Source organism: Saccostrea cucullata, unplaced genomic scaffold, assembly GCF_032062105.1.
Source record: "Saccostrea cucullata isolate Sc308-1 unplaced genomic scaffold, CSIRO_AGI_Scuc_v1 ctg18595, whole genome shotgun sequence".
In the NCBI taxonomy this organism is placed as follows: Eukaryota; Metazoa; Mollusca; class Bivalvia; order Ostreida; family Ostreidae; genus Saccostrea; species Saccostrea cuccullata.
Genome location: NW_026928391.1, coordinates 186 through 23,434, shown reverse-complemented (window position 1 = coordinate 23,434; position 23,249 = coordinate 186). Strand labels below are relative to the sequence as shown.

Sequence of the window (23,249 nt, the reverse complement as noted above, 5' to 3'; positions counted from 1 at the left end):
TGTACGCATAGATGTACGTAGTAAATCACAATGTTTTAAAAGTAACAATACATAAAAGCGCATGACTGTACATAAAGCACAGAGTATGTTTATTCTCCCTTTACCTGGTCCTTTTTATTAAAATGAAAACATTTATCAAGTAATCGCCATTACGAATGAGGGTAGCGCTGACAAGAAATGTCTTGTTTTTATCATAGACCTAAATCATAATATGTAAATCTTCACTTTAGGTCTATGCTTTTATTTAGTAGTTTATAACTGAAAAATATGAGATATCATGGAAGGAATTCATAACAAAAAATCTAAAGAGCTCCAACCATAGCTGATATCCTGATATTTTATAAGTATGAATGCATGTGTTTTTTTAGAATAAAATATTATTTATGTGTTTTAAGTTAGATCTAAATACATGTTGTGTACATCTAAGGTAATCCCAACTTCTTAAGTTTAAAAAAATATGTATCCAGCCAAATGAATATATAAATAATTTCCTATTTGGAATGGTTAAAAAAAAATTAAATAGGTACATATGAAAAGTACCAAAATTAATTCTACAGCTTAATGATAATAATAAGCAATAATTCTGCAAATTTCATGAAGAATCAACTTTATTAATAGTTTGATTATGCAAGTGTTAATTTTAAATTTATACTAGTAATTTCCATTAGAGTTGTATCTATAAATTAGAAATTTTCAAAAGCTATAGAGAGTTTATTTAAATAAAAAACAAAACAAAATAATTCTAACATATTTTTTGTAGAAAATCAAGATCCTAGTCAGCCGTTCTGTTTATCGTTAAGTACTTTTAGTTCGGAGTCGAGTGCATCATAAGCAATAGGGTTTTTTTTTACCCCGCATTATACGATTCCATCTCGTCACAATTTTTGTCTGGCATCAAATAATACCTCCATATATTGGTTCGGATCTTGGTCAATATAAGAAAATCGTAATATTGTAGAAAAACTTTGAAGTATTCTCACATATAGATCACATGGAAACACTTGAAACATTTGTTCGATTAGTAATAGATAGAAATCGGATTGAGTTTTAGCAAGGAATAAAGAAGCAGAGTAAAACACTTGCCATCGTCAACGCCATTTTCCATTCTCGATTACATCCAGCTAAGCATACACGAAGAGATAAAGAGTACAGAAAACCAAGAACACAATGAATATTCTATGTGCATAATAATGACATGCGCAGCTGTATGCGCAGTAAAATTGTTTGTGTAATTTTTAGTTTCCTCTGCTCGTGCAATTTTTGTTTTTTGTTTGTGCATATTACACCCCTAAATCGTGAAAAAAAATTCGGATTCGTGTATTTTTCGTTATGTTTTTGTTAAAATCTTTCAAACTATGTGCGATTTTTTACTTATACGTGCATTTTTATTTTACTCGTGTATATTTTTCATCTAGCTCGTGTATAAAATCTTTATCTTTGTGCAGAAAATAGTTTTGAACCAATCGGCTTGCCATAATAAATCCTTGAAATATAAAGGAATTAAGTTTTCTTTGCTGCTCGGATATACACCTTTTGTCGTTTTCTATTCAAATCAAAATTTTGCATACATTTTTAACAGCGTGTCACAAATTTACAAAATTGCCACTTTGCCTCGTAAACATTACTCATGTCACCTATTTGAATACAGATCTATAAAAACTATTGCTGATTTCTAAAGAAAAAAAAATTTTTGTGTTATTTATCCAAGTCATCTGTGTTCCTATGAATTAATGTGACTGCTTTATGTCGCCCGATACTAGTACTTGTGGCGGCCGATTATGTTCTTTCAGCCGACGATACAAGAAAAATTTGGTCGCCAGACCATCTGCTTAAATGTGACCTAGGCATAAACGTGCTGACTGACGTTTTTCATACTTATTGTTAGTCCATTATTTAGTCCATTATTTATACACTGAATTGACGACGGTTTTTCCCGTTATTTCCCGATCATGACAAGGAGCACACGGCGGGTGTGACCGGTGTCGCCAGGGGATGCTCGCTCCTCAATGGCACCTAATCCAACCTCTGATGATTTGATGGTCCGTGTTTGCTCTGCTCCTATTTTGTATTTTTTATGGACTTTTGATCTTGAATATACTGTTTCTTATCTCCATATTCTTCATTTAGTTGACAGGATTTTCTTTTTCTTTTCTTTACGTTTTCATGTATTGTCCGAGATCAATTCCTCTTTTCTCCTCTTTCTTGGCCGAGTATTCGCAGAACATTATCTGATAATATAATTCATTAAATGTTTCCATTAGAGCCGTGAACTTGTTCTGAACTTTTAATTGAAAAGATCTCATAATTTCTGTGTCTTTTAGCGTTTGGATGTAAATTTGTGGCGGTCTTTGATCTCTTTTCTTTGATTCTGTTAGCTTCAAATTGACTGTAGCTATATTAGCTAAAGTCAACTTGAAGCTAAGAGAATGAATGGTCACTTCCCACGTCTGTTCCTTGTTTTACAACCACATCCAGGAGGCTACTTACCCATCTTTTGTTAATGATGACATCGTCAATTAGTTTCTCGTATGACCATCTGTGGAGTTCCATGTTGTCTTATTGATATCTTTGTGCATAAGTTACTCCCACCAATTATTAAGTTTTTTCTTGGCAGAAAGTGCACAGTCTCATCCATTGTTGTTACATTCTCCTATGACTTGCTTACCGATGATGTTTTCTTTGCCTTGGTTAATTTTCCTAACTGTTGTATTGAAGACTCTCAAGATAAACAGGACATCTTGAGATGGTGTATTGACTTTCTCATCATCTTCTGCATCATTTGTTGGTGCATAGCATACAACTACAATAAGTTTGGTAAAAGCTGAGTTGAGCCTTGCTGTTATGAATCGTTAATTCAAGGATTTTATAAACTTCTTTTGCTGTGATAATTGCTACTACCCGACCATTATGTTCATATCTTCCAGAGTAAAGTGTTTGAAGTCCTGACACTAGTTGTTCTGACCCCATACCTGTCCATCAAGTTTCACTTACTCAAAGGAGCTCGTTCTTGTAATGCCCCAATTCTCTCACCACGCGTGTCCATTCTCCTGTTCATTACGTTCCAGCTGCCTACCCTGTGAGTTATTTTTGGTCGAAGGACATCTCCTATCATGCTAGGAAATTCAATCCTTTTCCAATCACTTTGTTCTCTGATTAAGGTTTCTGTAGCTGCATGGATGGCATGTTAGGGTTGCTGGCCCTAAGCATAACCCTCTGAATTCGGAGGACCAGTGTCCTTTCTTTAGATGATTGCGTTCATTTGCTTTTGAGCTTATCTACACGGATTTTCTGTCTGGATTATCTTCCATAGCCTATGACTTTCCCAAGCCTTCTCACAAGGCAGTGCGGCTATTTGACCCATAGCTGAGGACTAGGATTCCAGGCATCAGGGCATATCCACATGCCGTTGGGCCATACGTGCCGTGTATTTAGGGGCCTAGTCTCCTCCAGGACCTTGTGGTTCAGCATGAGGCCTACGGTACCCAATGTCTATCTGCTACCTTGAGGAGGATCCCATATCTGGGCCACAAAGGTCTAATTGTGGAGAGGCTATATCTCCATGGCGGAGAAGACTTACATATTTGTTTACTCTTTCGCAGCGAACTGCTTGCCAGGGTTGGAGCTGAATGCGAGAGTGACAAGCACAGACACAGACAGACACACACACACTGTAGACATCACACAGCCATTAAGCGGCTGGACTTAAATAAATCGTGGGGAAATGTTGTTGTATGGTTCGTGTTGAAAAGTCATACGTTTTGATGCTATTGATTTTGGTAAAGTTCTGTGATTTCAAATTTTTTCAAAGTTCTATGGAATTTATAGGTTTCCAACTTTCCACATTCTGATATATACCACTTTCCGAAAATATTTTTTACAGTACTTCTGAAGTTTCTCCTTCGCTACTGTTAGTATTTCATTGAGAAGTAAAGAAAGGGGCTTGGTAGAAAATTTACTGGTATATTTACTATAGGTGAACTATTCATTGTTTCAAATCCTTCTGTTTTTATTTTCATACTTACGGGTTTCGATCGTTTCTTGATAGATTGATAAAAAGGCTATTTAGACAAGATTTTTTAACTTCAAAACCATCATTGTGTTCATATTTCTCATCTTAACAAAATTATAGCTTATTCATATGTGTCAGCGTATAACTATCTTTTAGTGACATAAAGAGGTTTAAAAATGTAAAATATAATACGAAGTCCATTTAAATGAATGAGTGATGCTTCTTTTTTGGCGACCTAGTTTAAAGTATTTTTTCTCACAAAATCCCCATTTTGAACCCAGAAAAATAAAATTTGTAGTATTTATGTGCTGGTTATGAATTCATGATTTAGAATAATAAATTAAGATAAAACAAGAATATACAGATTAACTATGTGTAGATTTTAATCTATCTATCATCATATAAAAATGAGTCTATTATTATAAACTATGCAAACTAGTACTAACAAATTACTATTACTAAAAGACCTAGTCAAATGGTATAAATGTAAATGTTTTGAGTTCACCAGAACCAAACATTTCTTACTGTAACCCAAACACAAAACCCCCAATCAAACAAACAAAAAAAAAAAAACCAAAATAAAACAACAACAACCATGTTCACGTCCCTTTTATGGCCATTCAACTTCCTTGGAAATGTTCATGGTTTGAAAAATTGCATTAATGCGTAAATAACAATATTTAATAATTGTTCGATTAATATCCAAAAATTGCTCTCGTTTTATTGACATTTATTGTTGTCAGCATTGATTCAATCTCGTTAATAACAATTGTTTTCTAGAGTACATACATTCTGTTTTAATTGTATATGCAGAGTATTAATTACACGAATATGATATTATAGTAACTATTAAAGTTTGTTGTTTAGTTCAATGTTCTTTTCAGTAAATTATTTCTTTTATTTTGCATGTCAAGGCGTTGATACTGTAGATTGTTAAGGTTCAACACATCTGTTTTGACACTTACATTTAGTTTCAGTTTTACATTATGAGTAAAACAGTGAGTAAGCTTTTTTTTTAGGGATCCAATGGGTTAAAAGTTTAGTACATGTATTTAGTATTTTAGTTTTGCATTTCAATCTTCTTTCTTAATACAACTAGTTGTGTTTATTTTTCTGTGAGAAAAAGCACACACGCGTACAGTTTCAAATTACAAATACAAAATACATCTTGTCCTTGGACAATTATAAGAACAAATGATCTTCTATGGAACGCCATCACTGCCTTATAGCAGAACACTATGTATTCATTATGTCAATCTATCATTACGTGATGTGAACATATCTTTACGTTATGTCAACTTTTATGGGGTGATGTAAAAAAATCTTTACATCATGTCAATGCTGCATTATATGAAGTAAACACATTCTTCCATTATGTCAGCACTTTATAAGTTGAAGTTCGAAGTTCATTATGTGAAGTGAAAATATGTTTACATTGTGTTAAAACTTTATTACGTGAACTGAATTGTTCTTTATATTATTTCATTTCTTTAATAAGTTATGTCAAAATTGCATTACGTCAAGTCAATTTCGTTTTACAAGTGTTCTATGATTAGATTTATCAGTACGTTAAGTCAAAGTCCATTCCCTTTTGTGAGAGTATATTTCTATTATAACAAACCATTATTACGTGATATGAATGTATCTTTAATTTTACGCCGAGGTCATAATGATGTAAGGTGAATACATCTTACCTTTGTGTCAGTGCTTTATTACGTGATGTATAAAGGTTTATAACATAATGTGAACATATATTATGGAGACAGTCCCGGCGTTCCATATTACATGTATATCAACACTTTATTACGTTATGTCAAAACTCCATTCCTTTATGTAGATATTTAATAAGAATATGTTAACTCTTTCTTGTGTGCTTTAAAATTATCTTTACATTGTATTAACTCTTTATCACGTTGATTACAAATGTTCATTACGTGCTGTAAAATACATTTACATTATGCCAAAGTTTATAACCGTGTTTTCACGACTGGGAAGGGGGGGGGGGTCCTGATTAATTAGGACAGACGCATTATATGAGGTGGGGGGGGGGGCGGGCTTCCTCATTTTTACAGACATAAATTTATCATAGAAAATGTTCATTTAAATTCCGCACCCACTTTTTGCTGAAGTATAAGGGTAATGTAGTATATTTGGAAATTTTTTTGAGGACTGATCGAAATTGGACACTCCCCCCCCCCCCCTTTTCACCAGAAATAGGATTTTCAAGTTTGGACAAATTATTATCATTTTTTTTGGTTTTTTTTTTTGTTTTTTTTTTTTTGCTTTTTCCTGTACGTTATTTTTTTCTGGCTGACAAACTTCCCCAACTTTCAAAAACGATGCAACGTCACTGGAATTAGTCATTTTTCAACTATTCCAGGACCAGAATTATGTTACTAAAAATCTACCAGTCCCTCACCTAAATCAATTGACCATGCCTCAGTAAACATGGGCACATATCAGTGGCGATCTTGGGTTCTTAAAAAGAGTAGCTGTAGGGGGACGGTATGGTGTCTAAGTTTGGGACCAGGGGGTGAAAGCCTGGAAGCTCTAAGGCTTTAGGTTTTTTTTTTAATATAAAACGTTTTCAATTTATTTCAGTTATACTTTATGTGAAACTAATGCAATGTCCTACAAAGCAAAACCAATTGATTAATTTCATGCATATATTGGTCACTAAAGATGGGAGGGCGGGATCCCCCTTTCCCCACCCACCCACACACCATCCCCTCTCCCTACTCACCCACCAGTGCACGTACGCAATACGATGTGTTTACACTTTTAAAAAAAGGGAGGGTTAAAGACAGATAAAAAGCTTACGACAATTTTTGTAGTTAGATCAGAAGTTTCGGACTTTTTAAAACAATTCAAAATAAAAAGAAAAATATTGCTGCATGACACATACTATTTGATTTGCGATAATTATGAAATTAAACGGAAAAAAAACCCAATCGCAAGAATCGTCAATAAGGATAACATAATCCTATTTATAAGTGTTAACCTGATATTTAGTTAAGGATTAATTAAGTCTTGTGTATAATTTAATATTTGATATGTTTAATTTAAATTATTTGCATGTTTAACATATATACATGTAATATTGAAAACACAAAACGAACTTTTAGGCATAACCTAAACCTTACGTCACACAATAAAGAGTTGAAATATTCTAAGATATACTGACAAAAGGCTAAGCATTTTAGACACAGTGTAAAAATACAATGGCATAACATAATAATGATTTGTCAAAAAGTAAGGGAAAATTAACATCATGTAATAGATTGCCGTTGTCATGTAGCATATTGATGAAACAATGTAGTAAAGAATTGGCCACATGTGACAATTCTTTTCACATCATGTAATAAAATTCTGACATAATGTTATATAGCGACTTGATATTGAATTAAAGATAAATTCACATCATGTAATGAACTACTTAGACCAAATAGCAGAGGGTGCACATAATGTAATAATGAGTTGAAATTATATAAAAACATCTTTACACCACGTAAAATTGTTTTGACTTAATGTCATAAAGAGCTGATATAATGCAACGGAAGATTAGCTTGACATAATGTAATAGAAAGAAAGTTGATATAACGCAATAGTAGTGTGTGTAAATGTCATAAAGAGTTGACATAATGTAATAGAAAGTTGACATAACGCAATAGTAGTGTGTGTAAATGTCATAAAGAGTTGACATAATGTAATGGAAAGTTGACATAACGCAATAGTAGTGTGTGTAAATGTCACAAAGAGTTGACATAATGTAATGGAAAGTTGATATAACGCAATAGTAGTGTGAGTAAATGTCATAAAGAGTTGACATAATGTAATAGAAAGTTGACTCAACGCAATAGAAGTGTGTGTAAATGTTATAAAGAGTTGACATAATGTAATGGAAAGTTGGCATAACGCAATAGTAGTGTGTGTAAATGTCATAAAGAGCTGACATAATGTAATGGAAAGTTGACATAACGCAATAGTAGTGTGTGTAAATGTCATAAAGAGTTGACATAATGTAATGGAAAGTTGACTCAATGCAATTTGAAATTTAAATTTATCGATTTATCAATATGACTGTGTCTTTGATATTCTACCTGCAGAAAATTCTTAAAACGAGTCAAGCTATTAATAAATACTTTGATGATCAAAGACCACCAAAGATTTCCTTTGAATTCAACTTTTGGCAAATTTATAGTTAATGGCATTGTTTGCAAATTCTGTACGTGCACAATGCTTAAAAAAAAAAATCGAAATTAGCGCTCATTTCTCTTTGAGTGAATATGAATGAATTATGAAGGGTATTCATGAAGTAGCGCATTATGTCCACGAAAAAGATGCTAAAATATAATTATCAAGCTTGCAGTCGTAGTCGGAAAATAGCTCTACAGGGGTAATGTTTTTTGGTGCTGTACCCGACTTTAAATAATAAATACATTTGGTTTGAACATATTTTATTATTTAACACAAAAGGATCAGAAACAAGTTCTTGCAACTTACAAGTTCTCTAAATACATATTATTTTATCTTAGCTTTCTTTGCTTTCACTTTGAAAAAAAAAAATAAGCACTTAAAAAATTCAAAATGCGTTAAGGTAGGATTCTTCTCTGGTTTCTGACTAGATGAAACATTCAAAGTATATTTGCTTATATGTCTTATATATTGAGGTGTAAGGAATTTAAAAGACCATATTTTTCTTTCCTCATCACAATTGTACAACTTTAAATAGAAATGGTAAACTGTGTTTGAAAACTAGCAGGGACTATATTTTTGGCGGGATGGTGGCGTATGAAAATATCTTCTTTTCTGCCTCTCAAAATTATAATAGAACAATGAATTTAGTTATAATTTGTACACAATCGAAGACTTGGAGAAATTTTCAAATGTAAGTTAAATTTATAATGAGGGACTAAACTTTCAAAATATATCAAATAAATATGATTTTCCAAACAAACTAGAACTTTGTTAGCTTTTAAAGGCTTCCTATCAAAGTGCAGATTTGAGCCAAAAATCAATAAAAAGTATTTTTTCTCTCTTAGTAAAAGATCAAAACTTTTTGTTTTTGTATCATTTTGTACATTTATAAGACTACTTTATTATATGTGAATATAAGAAAAAGTTAAATATAGGAAGCATATGAAAATAACTAATATATCCTAAAAAAATGAAGAAAAACAGAGAAAATTCGGATTAGCCAATATCCAGTTAAGTTAAATTATTTATGTAAATTTGGTAATATCATGCTACAGACCGAATATAGTTATATGTTTTTATGCAAAAAGAACAATCTTTAAACTTTTGAAATAGAAGTAGGTATCACATGATTGGCAACAGTACTTTTTATTCTTAATGTCAAGGAAAAAGATAATGACCTTGACCTAACCTTGCCTCTTATATAAAACGGTCAAATTTAATTTCACTGATACTATCACTTACTGATATTGTCTTCTTGATTCTGTGAAAATTTCATTAATTTTTAAATATTAGAAATATGAGAAGAATCCTACCTTAAAATTAGAACAAAACCAACGTACTTTGAATTTTTTTTTTGAATTTGTCTAAAATCTTATGCGAAAAAAAGAAGAAAACACTTGCTGTGGCCTTCAGCTAGACATTTTATATTTAGATATATCGACGACGTATAGTCAATTAACAGCGGCAATTTCCATTCTTATGTCGATACGATATATCTTGGTGAGCTTGAGATAAAAGATACCACAGATTCTGACACATCTGTTTTATATTTAGATATTTTACTTGAAAAATACATTAATGGTATTCAAACAATCAAGCTCTTTGATAAACGTGATGACTTTATTTTTTCTATCTCAACACCCCTTACATGTACCTATTCAGCAATATACCTTCATCACCTGCATACGGAGTTTATATATCTCAGTTGATTCGATACGCAAGAGCATGCTCTACGTATGAACAATTTATAAAACGAGGAAAATTATTGACAAACAAGTTGGTGAAACAAGAATATCAACAGTCTCTTTTAAAGTCATCATTTCGTTAGTGACCTTGTCAGCAAGTACAATTTATCAGATTTGTTTTAATCTTGAATATTGTTCGTCATTTCCACACGGCAGGAATGACCAGTAGATACAGGGTGTTTACTCCTCCGTAGCGCCTGATCCCACCTCTGTTTTCAGAGGTCCTTGTTGGTTTTGCTTTGGATTTGGTGTCATCAAATTTCCCTTTTCAGAATTAGATTTTTCTCTCTCTATTTTTTCTTATGATATTCAATCCCCTTCCTTAATCTAATTCTCTCCCCTGTCGGTGAGTCACAAGATAGGACAAACGATAATATTCATAGCAAATATGACAATATTTCAATAGTTCTGTAGAGCTCTGCAACAATTCAGAAATGATATTTGCAAAAAAGAAAAAAAAGATACTTAGAACTTTTAAAATAATAAACAGTAATACCAAAACGTATAACTTTTCAGGATATGTAAAGTTAGCTATCAGTAACTGAATATACAACAAGTGGGTAAAATTAACTAAACACAGTTGTTATACTAGTACTAGTAATTTGTGTATTTATCAAGATGTATATAGTAGTATTAAGAAAAAAATTAAAATTTGTGAAAGTGCAAGGATGTGTCAATCAAACCTATCCAAAAATAACTCTAAATAACTTTTATATGAAGTAAGAATTTTAATATATTTTCGTGTAAAATGCTTTTAAAATATATGTCGTGATATTATAGAAAATATTAACTTCAAACTATGGAACGCCAAATTAACACATATTCAAACATTTGTACCTCTCTTCAAATGAATTGAAGATAGGTACACTTGAGTTAAAGATAGGTACAATTAAATTGAAGATAGGAACAATTGAATTGAAGATACAATGTAGGTAGAAATAATTATACCTATCTCTAGATAATTATACCTGGGTACAAGTGAATTATACACATATCTTCAATTCAATTAAAGATATGTTCAATTGAAATATACCTATCTCTTATTCATTTGAACATAGGTATAACTGATTTAAAGATAGGTACAATTGATTTGAAGATAGCTTCAATTATAAGACATATCCACAAAGGATTTGAAAATAGATACAATTCAATTATACCTAGGTTCAATTCGTTTTGTGTTGTTGAACAAACGCTCCCTTTGAGACATGGAGGGAAACACACAGAACCTACAGTGCGATGACAACGAGGATAAAAGGAGAAGTAAAAGTAAATTCAAAATGTGCAAAAAGAATCATATACTTATTAGAATACACATGTATATCAATAAGTGAGCAAAAAGCATATATACTATACCCGAATACCCCGAAACTGACGGAAATGACGTATGATAAAGTGAGTAGTTATTATTGCCAATATCTTAGTAATAAAAGATAGGTTCAATTCAATTGTACCAATCTTTAAATCTATTATACCCATTTTTACCTATCTTCAAATTAATTGTACCTATCTTCAAATGAATTAAAGATAGGATAAGTGAATTGTACCTATCTTTAGTTATAATTGATTTAAAGACAGGTACAATTCATTTGAAGATAAGTACAATTACTTGAAGATAGGTACAAATATTTGAATATAATTATGTTAATTTGGCGTTCCATACAAATCTCTGTCTATGCACCTTTAAAGTCAATAAAAAAATTAGTAAATTTACTGTCCATACAACTACTTTAAAACTAGGTATTGGGTAAATTTACTAGATAACATCACTAAATCTAGAATGTATCAGTTACTTTCACTAGGTAAAGTATCTATAAGACCCCCGCTACATAACTCACGCTCCAGGAAACTGACAGTTTACTAATCAAGCTAAACGCTTTTCGAGGTATAGTAGTTAAATTCACTAGGTTTTTCTTTCAGTGAATAGACTAATTTAGTTAGGATTAATGGATTTTGTTTTTACTGATAAACATTATTTTAATTGATTGGCTTTGCTGAGTGCAATAAACAAGTTATGCAAAACGTTAGTACACAAATGTAATTAAATAATATTGATTACAGACTGATGAATTCAAAAATAATTTTGCAAATTCTGTGTTTGTTATAATGACATACTAAAATTGGAAATGTTTATATATACTACAGTGCCGTATTGTTAGTTTGCTTTTTACATCCGGTATGTAATTTCAGTTAATAAATTCAAATTTAAAAAACAAAATTTAAAATAAACTGTACTTGATGATTCTAAGCACTACGGTAACTTTCGTTTTGATTCACAATTTTAAAATTAAAATGAAAACATGTTATTCTAGGTAATGATTCGAATATTAATACTCAGGTGACCTTATTTTGTTGAAGTTATTTAGACTCTGTCTGCATATTTTCTATCTTAAGTATCTGGGTATTTCCATTTTTTTAAAACCCTGGGCTTGACTACAATAATTTCTTTTCCAAAATGAATATAAATACGATAAAGATCATTCAAGAAGTTTTTACTTCGAGATACATGTATGTTAAACTCTTAACAAAGCCGGTATTTGGAAATTAATGCAGAGGACTGAGGTATAAAATAAATTTGTGAATTATTTTAGACCTTTGATTCTAATAATGTACATATATAATGGAAAACTTCCTTTTATGTTAACAAATTACTTTCCTCTCCTTGACTGAAAGTTTTTACAGATCACCAAAGGCGAGATTTAAGACCAAGTAAAGCAATTTGAGATGAATTGTATGACAGTTTAATATTTTTTCTCTTTTATTGTAGGTTTTAAATGATGTTTTGAAGACGATTTGAAAAGAGAATGAAATATTTAGCGATATGTGTGTTTATGACAACTTATTCCATGCAACAATCTGGTAAGTTTTCGAGAGAACAGTTGGATTTAGTGACACTACCTTTACATGTACCAGCAGTAAGATTTCTCCAATAGTGAAATATTCCTTAAAGTTTGCATTTGTGTAAAAAAAACATAAATGACAATATCATTGTCTAACATAGCTGCAGAACTGTAGCTCTCCGAAAAAATTATATTAATAGACCGGAGAGCTACAGTGCCACCCATTGAAAAAAAAATGTATATTTATTGCGCATAAAAAAGTGCGCTTGGTTCTGGATTAATTCTTCCAAACTCTGACCTCAGTTGCGAAAAAAAACTAGATTTCAACAAAGTCCTTACTCCTCTATCAATTACTTTCGTAGTTTACGTCTGTACGAAGTGCGTTGGACCGAATTATCTTGCAAACCAAAATGGCATTATAAATAGACGAAATTTTCGATGATCTCAATTTCAGGGCCAGAAGGGCTATTACAAACAATTATAAGGAATGTTATGATGTGGAAACAGTGAAAAAATATGTTAAGAACTCACGGTTAGTAATATTTTGAGATGGCAGTTTTAAAAACATGGAGAAAAAAAATCGAGAAATAGCGCACTTTTTTGTGCGCAATAAATCTACAGTTTTTTTTCAATGGATGGCACTGTAGCTCTCCGGTCTATCAAAATATTTTTTTTCGGAGAGCTACAGTTCTGCAGCTATGTCTAACATGAAATGCAGTAAGCAGTGCCCTAAATTCAACAAGAGGCCCATGGGCCACATCGCTCACCTGAGTAGCTTTAACCATGCTGTTCTTTACCATTTTCCCCCTAGTTATACTTATTGTGACCCCACCCTTAGCCCCTTGGGTCAATTCTAAATTGGGTAATTTAAAATTTACACTACCCAAGGATGCTTTCACTTAAGTTTCAGCTTTTCTGGCCCAGTGGTTCTTGAGAAGAAGATTATTAAAGATTTTTCTTATTTATTTTTATGTAAAACTTTGATTCCCTGTTGTGGTCCCGCCCAACTCCCTGGGTCATAATTTGAACAATTTAGAATCCAAACTACCCTATTATGGTTTCACATAAGTTTCAGCTTTACTGGCCCGGAGGTTCTTGAGAAGAAATTTTTTAAAAGATTTTTCATGTTTATTTCTATGTTAAACTTTGATTCCTTATTGTGGCCTCGCCCTACTCCCAGGGGTCATGATTTGAACAATTTAGAATCTACACTATCCCAGCATGCTTCCATATAAGTTTCAGCTCTTCTGGCCGAGTGGTGCTTGAGAAGATTTTTAATTTTTTCCTATATATTTCTATGTAATGCTTTGATTCCCTGTTGTGGCCCCTCTTACCCCTGGGGGTCATGATTTGAACAATTTAGAATCTACACTACCCCAGCATGCTTCCACATAAGTTTCAGTATTTCTGGTCCAGTGGTTCTTGAGAAGAATTTAAAAAAAAGATTTTTCCTATTTATTTTTCTATAAAGCTTTGATTCCCTATTGTGGCTCCGCCCTTCCCCGCGGGTCATGATTTTTAAAATTTAAAATCTACACTATCTCAGCATGCTTCCACATACGTTTCAGCTTTTCTGGTCCAGTGGTTCTTGAGAAGAAGATTGTTTAAAGATTTTTCCTATTAATTTCATTGTAAAAATTTGATTCCCTATTGTGGCCCCGCCCTACCCCCTGGGGTCATGAATTTTACAATTTAGAATCTACATTACCGCAGCATGCTTCCACATAAGTTTCAGCTTTTCTGGTAAAGTGGTTCTTGGGAAGAAGATTGTTTAAAGATTTTTCCTATTTATTTCTATGTAAAATTTTGATTCCCTATTGTGGCCCCGCCCTATCCCCTGGGGTCATGAATTTTACAATTTAGAATCTACACTACCCCAGCATGCTTTCACATAAGTTTAAGCTTTTCTGGTAAAGTGATTCTTGAGAAGAAGATTTATAAAGATTTTTCCTATTTACATGTATTTAATTAAATGTAAAACTTTGATTCCCTATTGTGGCCCCGCCCTACCCCTTGGGGTCATGAATTTTACAATTTAGAATCTACACTACCCCAGCATTCTTCCACATAAGTGTCAGCTTTTCTGGTCCAGTGGTTCTTCATCGTCGCAAACCACGGCCAAAATGTACGATCCTCTCCCATTCTGGCCGTGGTTGAACGAGGAGAGAATTCTTCGTAGCTCATTAAAATATTGACCAATGCGAGTAAAGCATAGTCGGATGATGAACTTTTTCGTGACCTTTCAATATCTAATCGCAGTTTACGAAATATTCCTTGTATACTGTTGATGTCAATTGTTGCGATGGAAACAAAACTTCCTGAATATGACGTCACAATAGAGAGGCGTAAATATTCAAGATTACGCCACTATTTATGATCAAGCAGCCATGGGTAGGAGAGAGCTTTATGCGGACTCCGGACCGTGGCTTGAGACGATGGTTGTTCTTGAGAAGATTTTTTAACGATCCCTTTAATGACCTTATCTCCCCTATTTCTGAATTATCTTCCCTTGTGAGATGACTTGGCCCTTCATTTTAACAATTCAAACTTCCCTTCACCCAAGAATGCTTTGTACCAAGTTTGGTTAAAATTGGCCCAGTGGTTCTTGAGAAGAAGTCGAAAATGTGAGAAGTTTACAGACGGACAGAGCATGAGACGGACGGACAGACGGACGGACGACGGACAGAATGGGATTAGAAAAGCTCACTTGAGCAGGTAAGCTAATGAAACCGATTATTTTCGAGGGTGGATGGGTACAAATTGTTAAGATTTGAGGAGAAAAAAATATTGGCCTTTGCAGATTTGATTTCGTGGTTGACTGTTCGAAATGTTAAATTATCATTTCGAACATTAGGTCGGGTCCCAAACCATACATCAGAGTAGCCATCAAGGAAGACATTTAACAAACATCATCATCTTCTATGTCAAATATTTAATTAAGGAATGAATTTAATAGCTACCCATTTTATACGGTATAAACTGGGTTGGGGCAGTTCGCGGTTTATAAAAAAGCGTAAACTGTTCCAACCCAGTTTATACCGTATAAAATGGGTAGCTATTAAATTCATTGCTTATAATTTAATTTTCATTCATTTGATGTAAGAAAAAAAGATTATTGTTCTAATAAAATGACTTCAATTTGTGCAAAATTTGAATGTAACGTCATGCGTATTGATACGTTTTTGACGCACGTCATTGTGACGTAGGCAACCCATTTTATACGATATAAAATAATTTTTTATCCAATCAAATACATCGTTACAACCATAATTAAATTATTTATGTTTGAAAAATTTCGACTTTGAAATAAAAGTTATCTGTCTAATTCCAACCAATGATGTTTCCATCCATCCCATCCTTTAATCGCTCCCTTTGAAGTACCAGATTCACTCGGAAAATTGTATAGCAAACTTGTATTTTATTTCTTTAACCCAAAACTCAACCCCTCCAATTTTTTTTAACATTTCAGATGTACATTTACCACTCCAGTGTGTGATTATACAGAAAAGACAAGCCATTGTTCCACCACAAAGTAGTTGTTATATATATTGTTCATTCTTATCCATTTACGAATAATAGTACATACGTTTTATTCAGAATTTATAACTGAGAAATTCTAATTATTAAATATTATACAGGAGTTCCCCAATTCTTAGTTGGTGACAAAACGGCATGCCAACAACATGGATCAGGTACCTTTTAATACTTGTTAAATTGTCTTTCAGAATAAGAAATGATTTTTAATCAATGATAAACGCTTATTAATATAAGTGAACTCAAGAAAAGATTTTTTACTTGATACAAGTAATTCATGTTGTACTGAAAAATTATTCGAGATACCATCAGAAACGTGCATAGATTAAAACAGAGAAATCATCCCTTAATAGGACACGAGACTTTACAGTGTGGCGATACTGATGTATACATTAAATCTGAGTGTGTTTGTACATTTTATAACGTAAATGAAGCAAAATACCACGACCATACGGCTTGTCCAAATGGAGAGAACTCGGACGATGTGAAACGATTAACATGTAAGAAATTTTACAAATGCTTTCCATCAGTATTCACAGAATAATTAGAGAAAGGATATTACTGATTTTGAAATTCAGTATGTGTATTTATTTTATCATTTCTAGAACTTATTTTAAGGTAGAGAGTGTGCACTATTCAGTCTCCACAACAAGGGGCCTTGTATTAACGGCGGAAATCTGACGTGTAAGACGGGGGAAAACGTGCTTGCGCCTGATATTCAATGTGACTGTCCAGATGATTTTGAAGGAATGTTTTGTGAAAATAGAATGGAGAATGTATGTTCAGTTTTATTCATAATAATTTTCACATTTATTTGGTTCAGGGATAAACCTATTAGATCTCAATGATAAATTTGAAAAGAAGACAAACCCATTTTGATCTACCTTATTGTATAGTCAGTTCAAGTTTTATTTTGATAGGTGACCAGAATTTGTGACATGGTCACAGAACCTTCTTCTCCCCAACTAATAAACTGCGACCTCACGAAAATGGATTGCTTTACATACAGCGAAAACAAAAAATATGCTTTCAAATGTAATAAAACAGAGGAAAGCCAGGAAAGAAAAGGTACAGCGATTTAAATCTAGAAACTCAAACTCTCTCTCTCTCTCTCTGAAAAACAACTACAGAATCTGGAAATGTACGGGTGGAATCTAACAATACGCGACATGGATATACATCAAGAGCGGACAAACTCACACCAGTTTTGACACTAACGTCAGTTTACTGTTGGTTTCTAAATATAAAAACCTTTGCTGAGACTCTGCTCTTAAGAGTTTAGGTGTTAACTTCTTTGAAAGGACACATTTTTACAGAACTTCATGAAAAATAATTTGAAGTGTTTGAATTCTTTTAAACGAATTATAGGGTTTGTCATTATCGAGTGATTACTCAGTATTATTTAATACATTTAAAGAATTTATACAATTTCTAATCTCAATCGTAAATGTTTGTTTAAATAATCCCTCTTTCCTTATTATTAGCAGACCTATTTTTGAATTCATATGAAGCAGAATTTGGCTTAAACGTGAAAAAGAAGAAAACACTTGCCGTGGCCTTCAACTCGATATTTAGATATATCGATGACGTATAGTCAATGACAATGGATATTGCCATTTTTATGTCGAAATGATATATCCAGTCGAGCTTTATTAAAATAAGAGATACCATATAGAGTCTGCCATATCTATAAAAATATAAAAAACATTTAGATATTTTACTCGAAAAGACGTTAGGCCTAATAGTCATCTAGCAATCAAGCTTTATGATAAACGTGATGACTTCTATTTTTCAATGGTCAATTGCCCTCATACCTTTATCATCTGCATATGTTGTTTATCTCTCAGTTGATTCGACACGCAAGAACATGCTCTCCGCATGAGCAATTTATAAAACGGGGTAAATTATTTCCAAACAAATTGCTAAAAAAAGAATATCAGCAGTCTCTTTTAAAGTTAACATTTCCTAAGTTCTATGGTCGATACTATGAAATTGTACGATTTATCATTGAGTCAAATGCTACTGTATCTGACGTTTTTCACACTAATTATTAGGTTAAATTGTATACTGTTCGTTATCTCCATCAATGAAATTTCGTCGTATTAAGATACGGATAGAGCAAAAAATGAGAATAAAAATTATAACATTTCTACTTAGAATTTTATCAAATAATGATGCTGTATTCCAATATTAAATATATTTGTGCATGGCAAATCTAGTTATTGTTAATATGACTTTGTTTTTCGTGGATCTTTATGTTGTTTTATATAAAAAATGTATAGAAATTACCCGATGCAAAACATTAATAATATTTAAGTATAAGTGGACAAAATGTTGTACGAAGAAAAACCTGTTTTTTGCATGCCGTGATCTAACACGAGCGGATCAAACCGCTCTTTCCCTGTTAAATGTATGGTGTATAATATTATATAACCGCCACTCTTTAAACTTTTTCAATTTAATCATATTTTTTTTATCAAATTTTATTGTATGATTTGAATTTGATGTATTTTGACATAGAAAGTGATAATATCAGGTTAACAATTATCAAGCATATTAAAAGTTTCTAGCATTAAAAATATTTGCAGTTGTTCAACATAGTTTTGTGAATGGTGAAAATGCCAAGAAATTGCATATACATGAAGAAACTATATAGAATAAGTATTCAGTTGTGATGGTTAAAGTATCAGAAGGAATGAAATACGAAGAAAATGCCAACAAATTGCATATGGATGAAGAAACAAAAGAATATTCAGATTTGATGGTTAAAGTATCAGAAAGAATGGAATACGGGATAACGAACAATATTCAAGCTCATGAGTACATTCAAACAATACAGATCAGGAGCAGAACAAACACGGCCCTCTGATCAGAGGTTGGAATTTGGATCAGATGATATGAAGGAGTGAGCACCCCATCCGCAGTGTGAAACTAGTCAGGATCGTGAAAAACGTTTAAAAAAAATAAACGGTCGAAAATTCAGTAAATGATGGCCTAACAAATAGTATGACCTAATAATTGGTTTTATTTGCTGGCAAACTCATTGTATCAATAGAAAAAATTGAGAGACTGTTAATTAACCTTTTTACATCAACTTGTTTGTCAAAAGCTTACTTCGTTTTAGAACTTTTTGGTACATTAGCCATATTTTTGCATATCGAATCAAATGAGTTACATTCCGTATGCAGGTGGTTAGTTTAACTGCTACTCTGTTGTTTCTTTTATAATAAGCAAGCTCACTGGCACTATGAATATAAGTAACGATTTGTTATTGATAATAGATTGTCCATGTATTTAAATGTAGAACTGAAGACTTCAACAAGCGCTTTCTTCATCTCATGTATAAGAAAATGAAATTATTCCGCTTCATATGATTATTATTATAAGTCTGCTGATAACAGGACGGTATTGGTACCCATGGGTATTCCGACATATTATTGGAAGACTTGGTCATCAAACACTACAGAAATATTTTCAATCAGAAACTCAAACATCTTTTTAATATCAACTTCAGAGTACTTGTGTGTACAATCAAAAACATTTTACAAATAATGTTGCAAATGGCCAATGACAAGGGAAGTAAATTTACGAGTTACTCTGATTTCAGATTTTAGTAAAACCTGAAATCAAAGTTACTTTGAAAAGCTGTCATAAACTGCAACGTCTTTTTATAAACCTGATGCATGCTCAAAACTAGAGTGATATTTTTAAATCAAGGAGCACACGTCAATGAGTGACCGGTCGGCAGGGGATGTTAACTTCTCCATGTCATCTGAACCCACCTCTGATTTTTATGGAGGTCTATGTTGGCTCTTCTCCAATTTTGTATAGTTTAATAGACTTTTAAGCTCGAATACTGTTCATATATTTCATCAAAAAGGGGTAACTGGCAATGTTATGGATGTTGTGAATGGACTAAGTTGTCTCGGATAATAGCATGGTTCTTGTGTAAAATTATCTTTTGCCAATTTGACAATGTTTTGAAAAGAAAGAAATAAGACTTTTTTCTTTCCCTAGACGTATATCATAACGTAATTTGAACTTGCTAAAAGCAATCTTTCCATTAACTAGTGTTTTGACTTGATGTAGGGAATTCTTAAACAGTCGACTTTTTCAAGATTATAAACAACCTCTAATTCTTTTAAACTAGCAGTTACTTAAGTTTTTATCAAAAGTGGAGGCATCCCCTTTTCTGCCAGACCAACAGAAATGTTATGCGTCAGGCTTTCTTTCCGATATAGTGTAATAATCATAATCACATACCGGTATTGGATTTTAATAATGCATTACAAACTTAAGACCTGGGGGTCGTAACATAAAGGCTACCTAAGTCTAAGACCGTGCTTAAGTAGGACTTAAGTACAGTCTAAAACCTAAGACTGTAACTAGAAGCGTACTACGATTTGGTAATCTTAGCAAAACTTAGGCGGCCGGTAGAGGTGACTTAAGTATATCTTAACTTTCTTGTACATATATTTAGAGTTATTTAATGCTGATTTTCGATGTTTAAACATTCCTTTATACATATTATGCATTAAAGATAATAATTATCTCTATTGGACGCTGATTTAAGAATTTTATCTTTTCGTTGGGGGGGGGGGGGGGAGGGGGGCGATCGCTGATTACAATATCACTTCCAACACAGCATACATGTAAATATGAAATTTAATTTTAGGGATACTTCTAAAATTAGTGGGACCTTGGTTATAGAAATAAATTGACGTAGTAATACATCATTGATCGGTATGTTGAATTTGAAAATATGAGTTGAAATAATTTGTTAAAAAAAGAAAAGAAAGAGGATTATGATAAAATAATAATGAAAAAGTATCTGTAAATTAGAATAAATGTTGAACGATTTAGACAGGGTTCGTTACAGTTATAGAGAGAGAGACAGAGAGAGAGAGAGAGAGAGAGAGAGAGAGAGAATTGCTGTTAAGTGGAGACATACAGGTACTAAAAAATATCCGATTTTTTTTGTATCCTTGATAAAATTTCAAATGAGTATATCATAAAACTTCTGCAGTTTTTGCTTCTGACACGCATGGCCTGATACATAGCGGGGATTCAAAATGTATTGAACTTTTTAGAGTTTCAATTTCAAGTGGATTGGCGGTCGATTATCTTTTCTTGTTTGCGATAATAACAGGGTATGTGAACAATTTTCGAAACAAAAGAGTTACAAAAGGTAAACTGAAAACATCTCAGGTGATAAAGCAATTGTCGTGAACATTTACAATGAACCAGAAATCGTCTCTTTCTGACCGTGCGGTATTTGTTTTGAAACATTCCGAATACTTTATAACATAATTATAATTTTAATACGAAATCTAATCTAACATAACATAAACCGATAGGTAAGGACGTCAACTTTAATATGTAATTAATTAAAACCCTAACTGAATAGCTTTTAGCAATATATCTAAATAAAATCAAAAACCATAGGTTGACTCATATAAAATATTTTTAACATAAGTTTGACTTAGCTAGGATCTACCTAAGTTCGCTTTATGTTACGGGATAAAACATACTTAAGAAGTACTTAGATAGGCCCTAAGATTGTGCCTAAACCGTACTTACGACCATACTTAAGTCAAAAACTTAGCAAGCTTTATGTTACGAGCCCCTGCATGATAATCACAATTCATACAGAAATATATTAGAATTCATTTCTGATATAAACTTACACTGTGTATATTTAAAAAAGCTGATGAAAGTATTTCAATACTGTTTCACTTGGATTCATGTTTTTCCCCTGAAAGTTTTTATCAATCAGTTTCTTCAATATTTAATACGATCCATATATTTAGAAATCTATATACCTTGCATGATAAAGCAGAGAAGTGTCTTGTTATGTGCTATTTTTGGTGCCTTACTGGTGCATTCCTATTCATAATGTAAAACTTACCTGAACCTGCGGACGCTTTATCTTCCTTGTTGTTGTTTTTGTTGTTTTTGTTCAACCCTGTTAATATAAAAGGTAAGACAGTAATAATAATATGATAATGATTTTAAAACATATGACATACATAACTTTGTTTTTCATCGATCATGTTGTAAACATACTTGACCTAGATTATCTAGAGTGCATGATTACCACTGCAAGAAAGTTACCGATATTTAAGTAATACACTGCAGTGTTATTAAAAAAGAATTAAATATTTTCAAATGTGACATTCATAAATATTTTGCGGTCAATAAGTTTAAGCGAGTAAAATATAATTTGCTTTCTTTCACTTTATGGAAACTAACACCTATCAGTATTATAATATGCATACCTATGGTTGCAAGATAATATCTAAACCTATAGATCACTGGAGAATTGCCAGTTTTTTATGTTGTAAATTATAGTTGTGCAACTTTTTTTTTAATGAAGATAAAGGTAAATTTGCAAATCTGAAACAGGTAAGTATTAAAATTTCTTTGTATTTTCAGTTTGATGTTTGCTTTGCAGTTCTCATTGAACGTGTAATAAATATAAATTTGTCAATTTTGCATGCTGATGACTAATCCTTTTAGTTGACAATATTGTTTCCATTCAATGATATTATCTTTAAAGTAAATATATCAATATAAACATTTATGAATGGAAGATATTATACATGTATCTATGAAATTTATTTAAAGGAGATAAGGAGATTTAGCAGATAAGGGGGATTTTTTTTATTCAAAAACATTCATATGAAAAAGAGGGGGGAAAATCCTGTGCTTACCTTCAATTCACATAGTACTAGCATTTACAACTGTAAATTATTGTGGTCCTGTTTTTAAAAATGTTTATCATAATTTATCTAAAAACAAAATGAAACGATATGGTAATAGTTTCAAAGCTTAATAAAAATATTCCACCGGTCTGTCATGTTTTTGTAAATTGCATACTGCAGAATTAAACGAATTAATTATCGCTAATCTAATTAATTGAAGATG

At 32.2% G+C, this 23,249-nt stretch overlaps 1 protein-coding gene across 1 annotated transcript; it reads left to right on the top strand.

Moving 5' to 3' along the window:
• Window positions 1-12,457: 12,457 nt before the first annotated feature.
• Window positions 12,458-17,390, top strand: LOC134277448 (uncharacterized; the record flags this gene model as incomplete). The annotated part of the gene is made up of 7 exons (XM_062759786.1): window positions 12,458-12,510; window positions 12,716-12,807; window positions 16,258-16,320; window positions 16,427-16,480; window positions 16,676-16,822; window positions 16,941-17,098; window positions 17,243-17,390. Coding segments are annotated over exons 2-7 (625 nt in total), but the record flags the coding sequence as incomplete, so codon positions are not given.
• Between the last annotated feature and the right edge of the window lie 5,859 nt (window positions 17,391-23,249).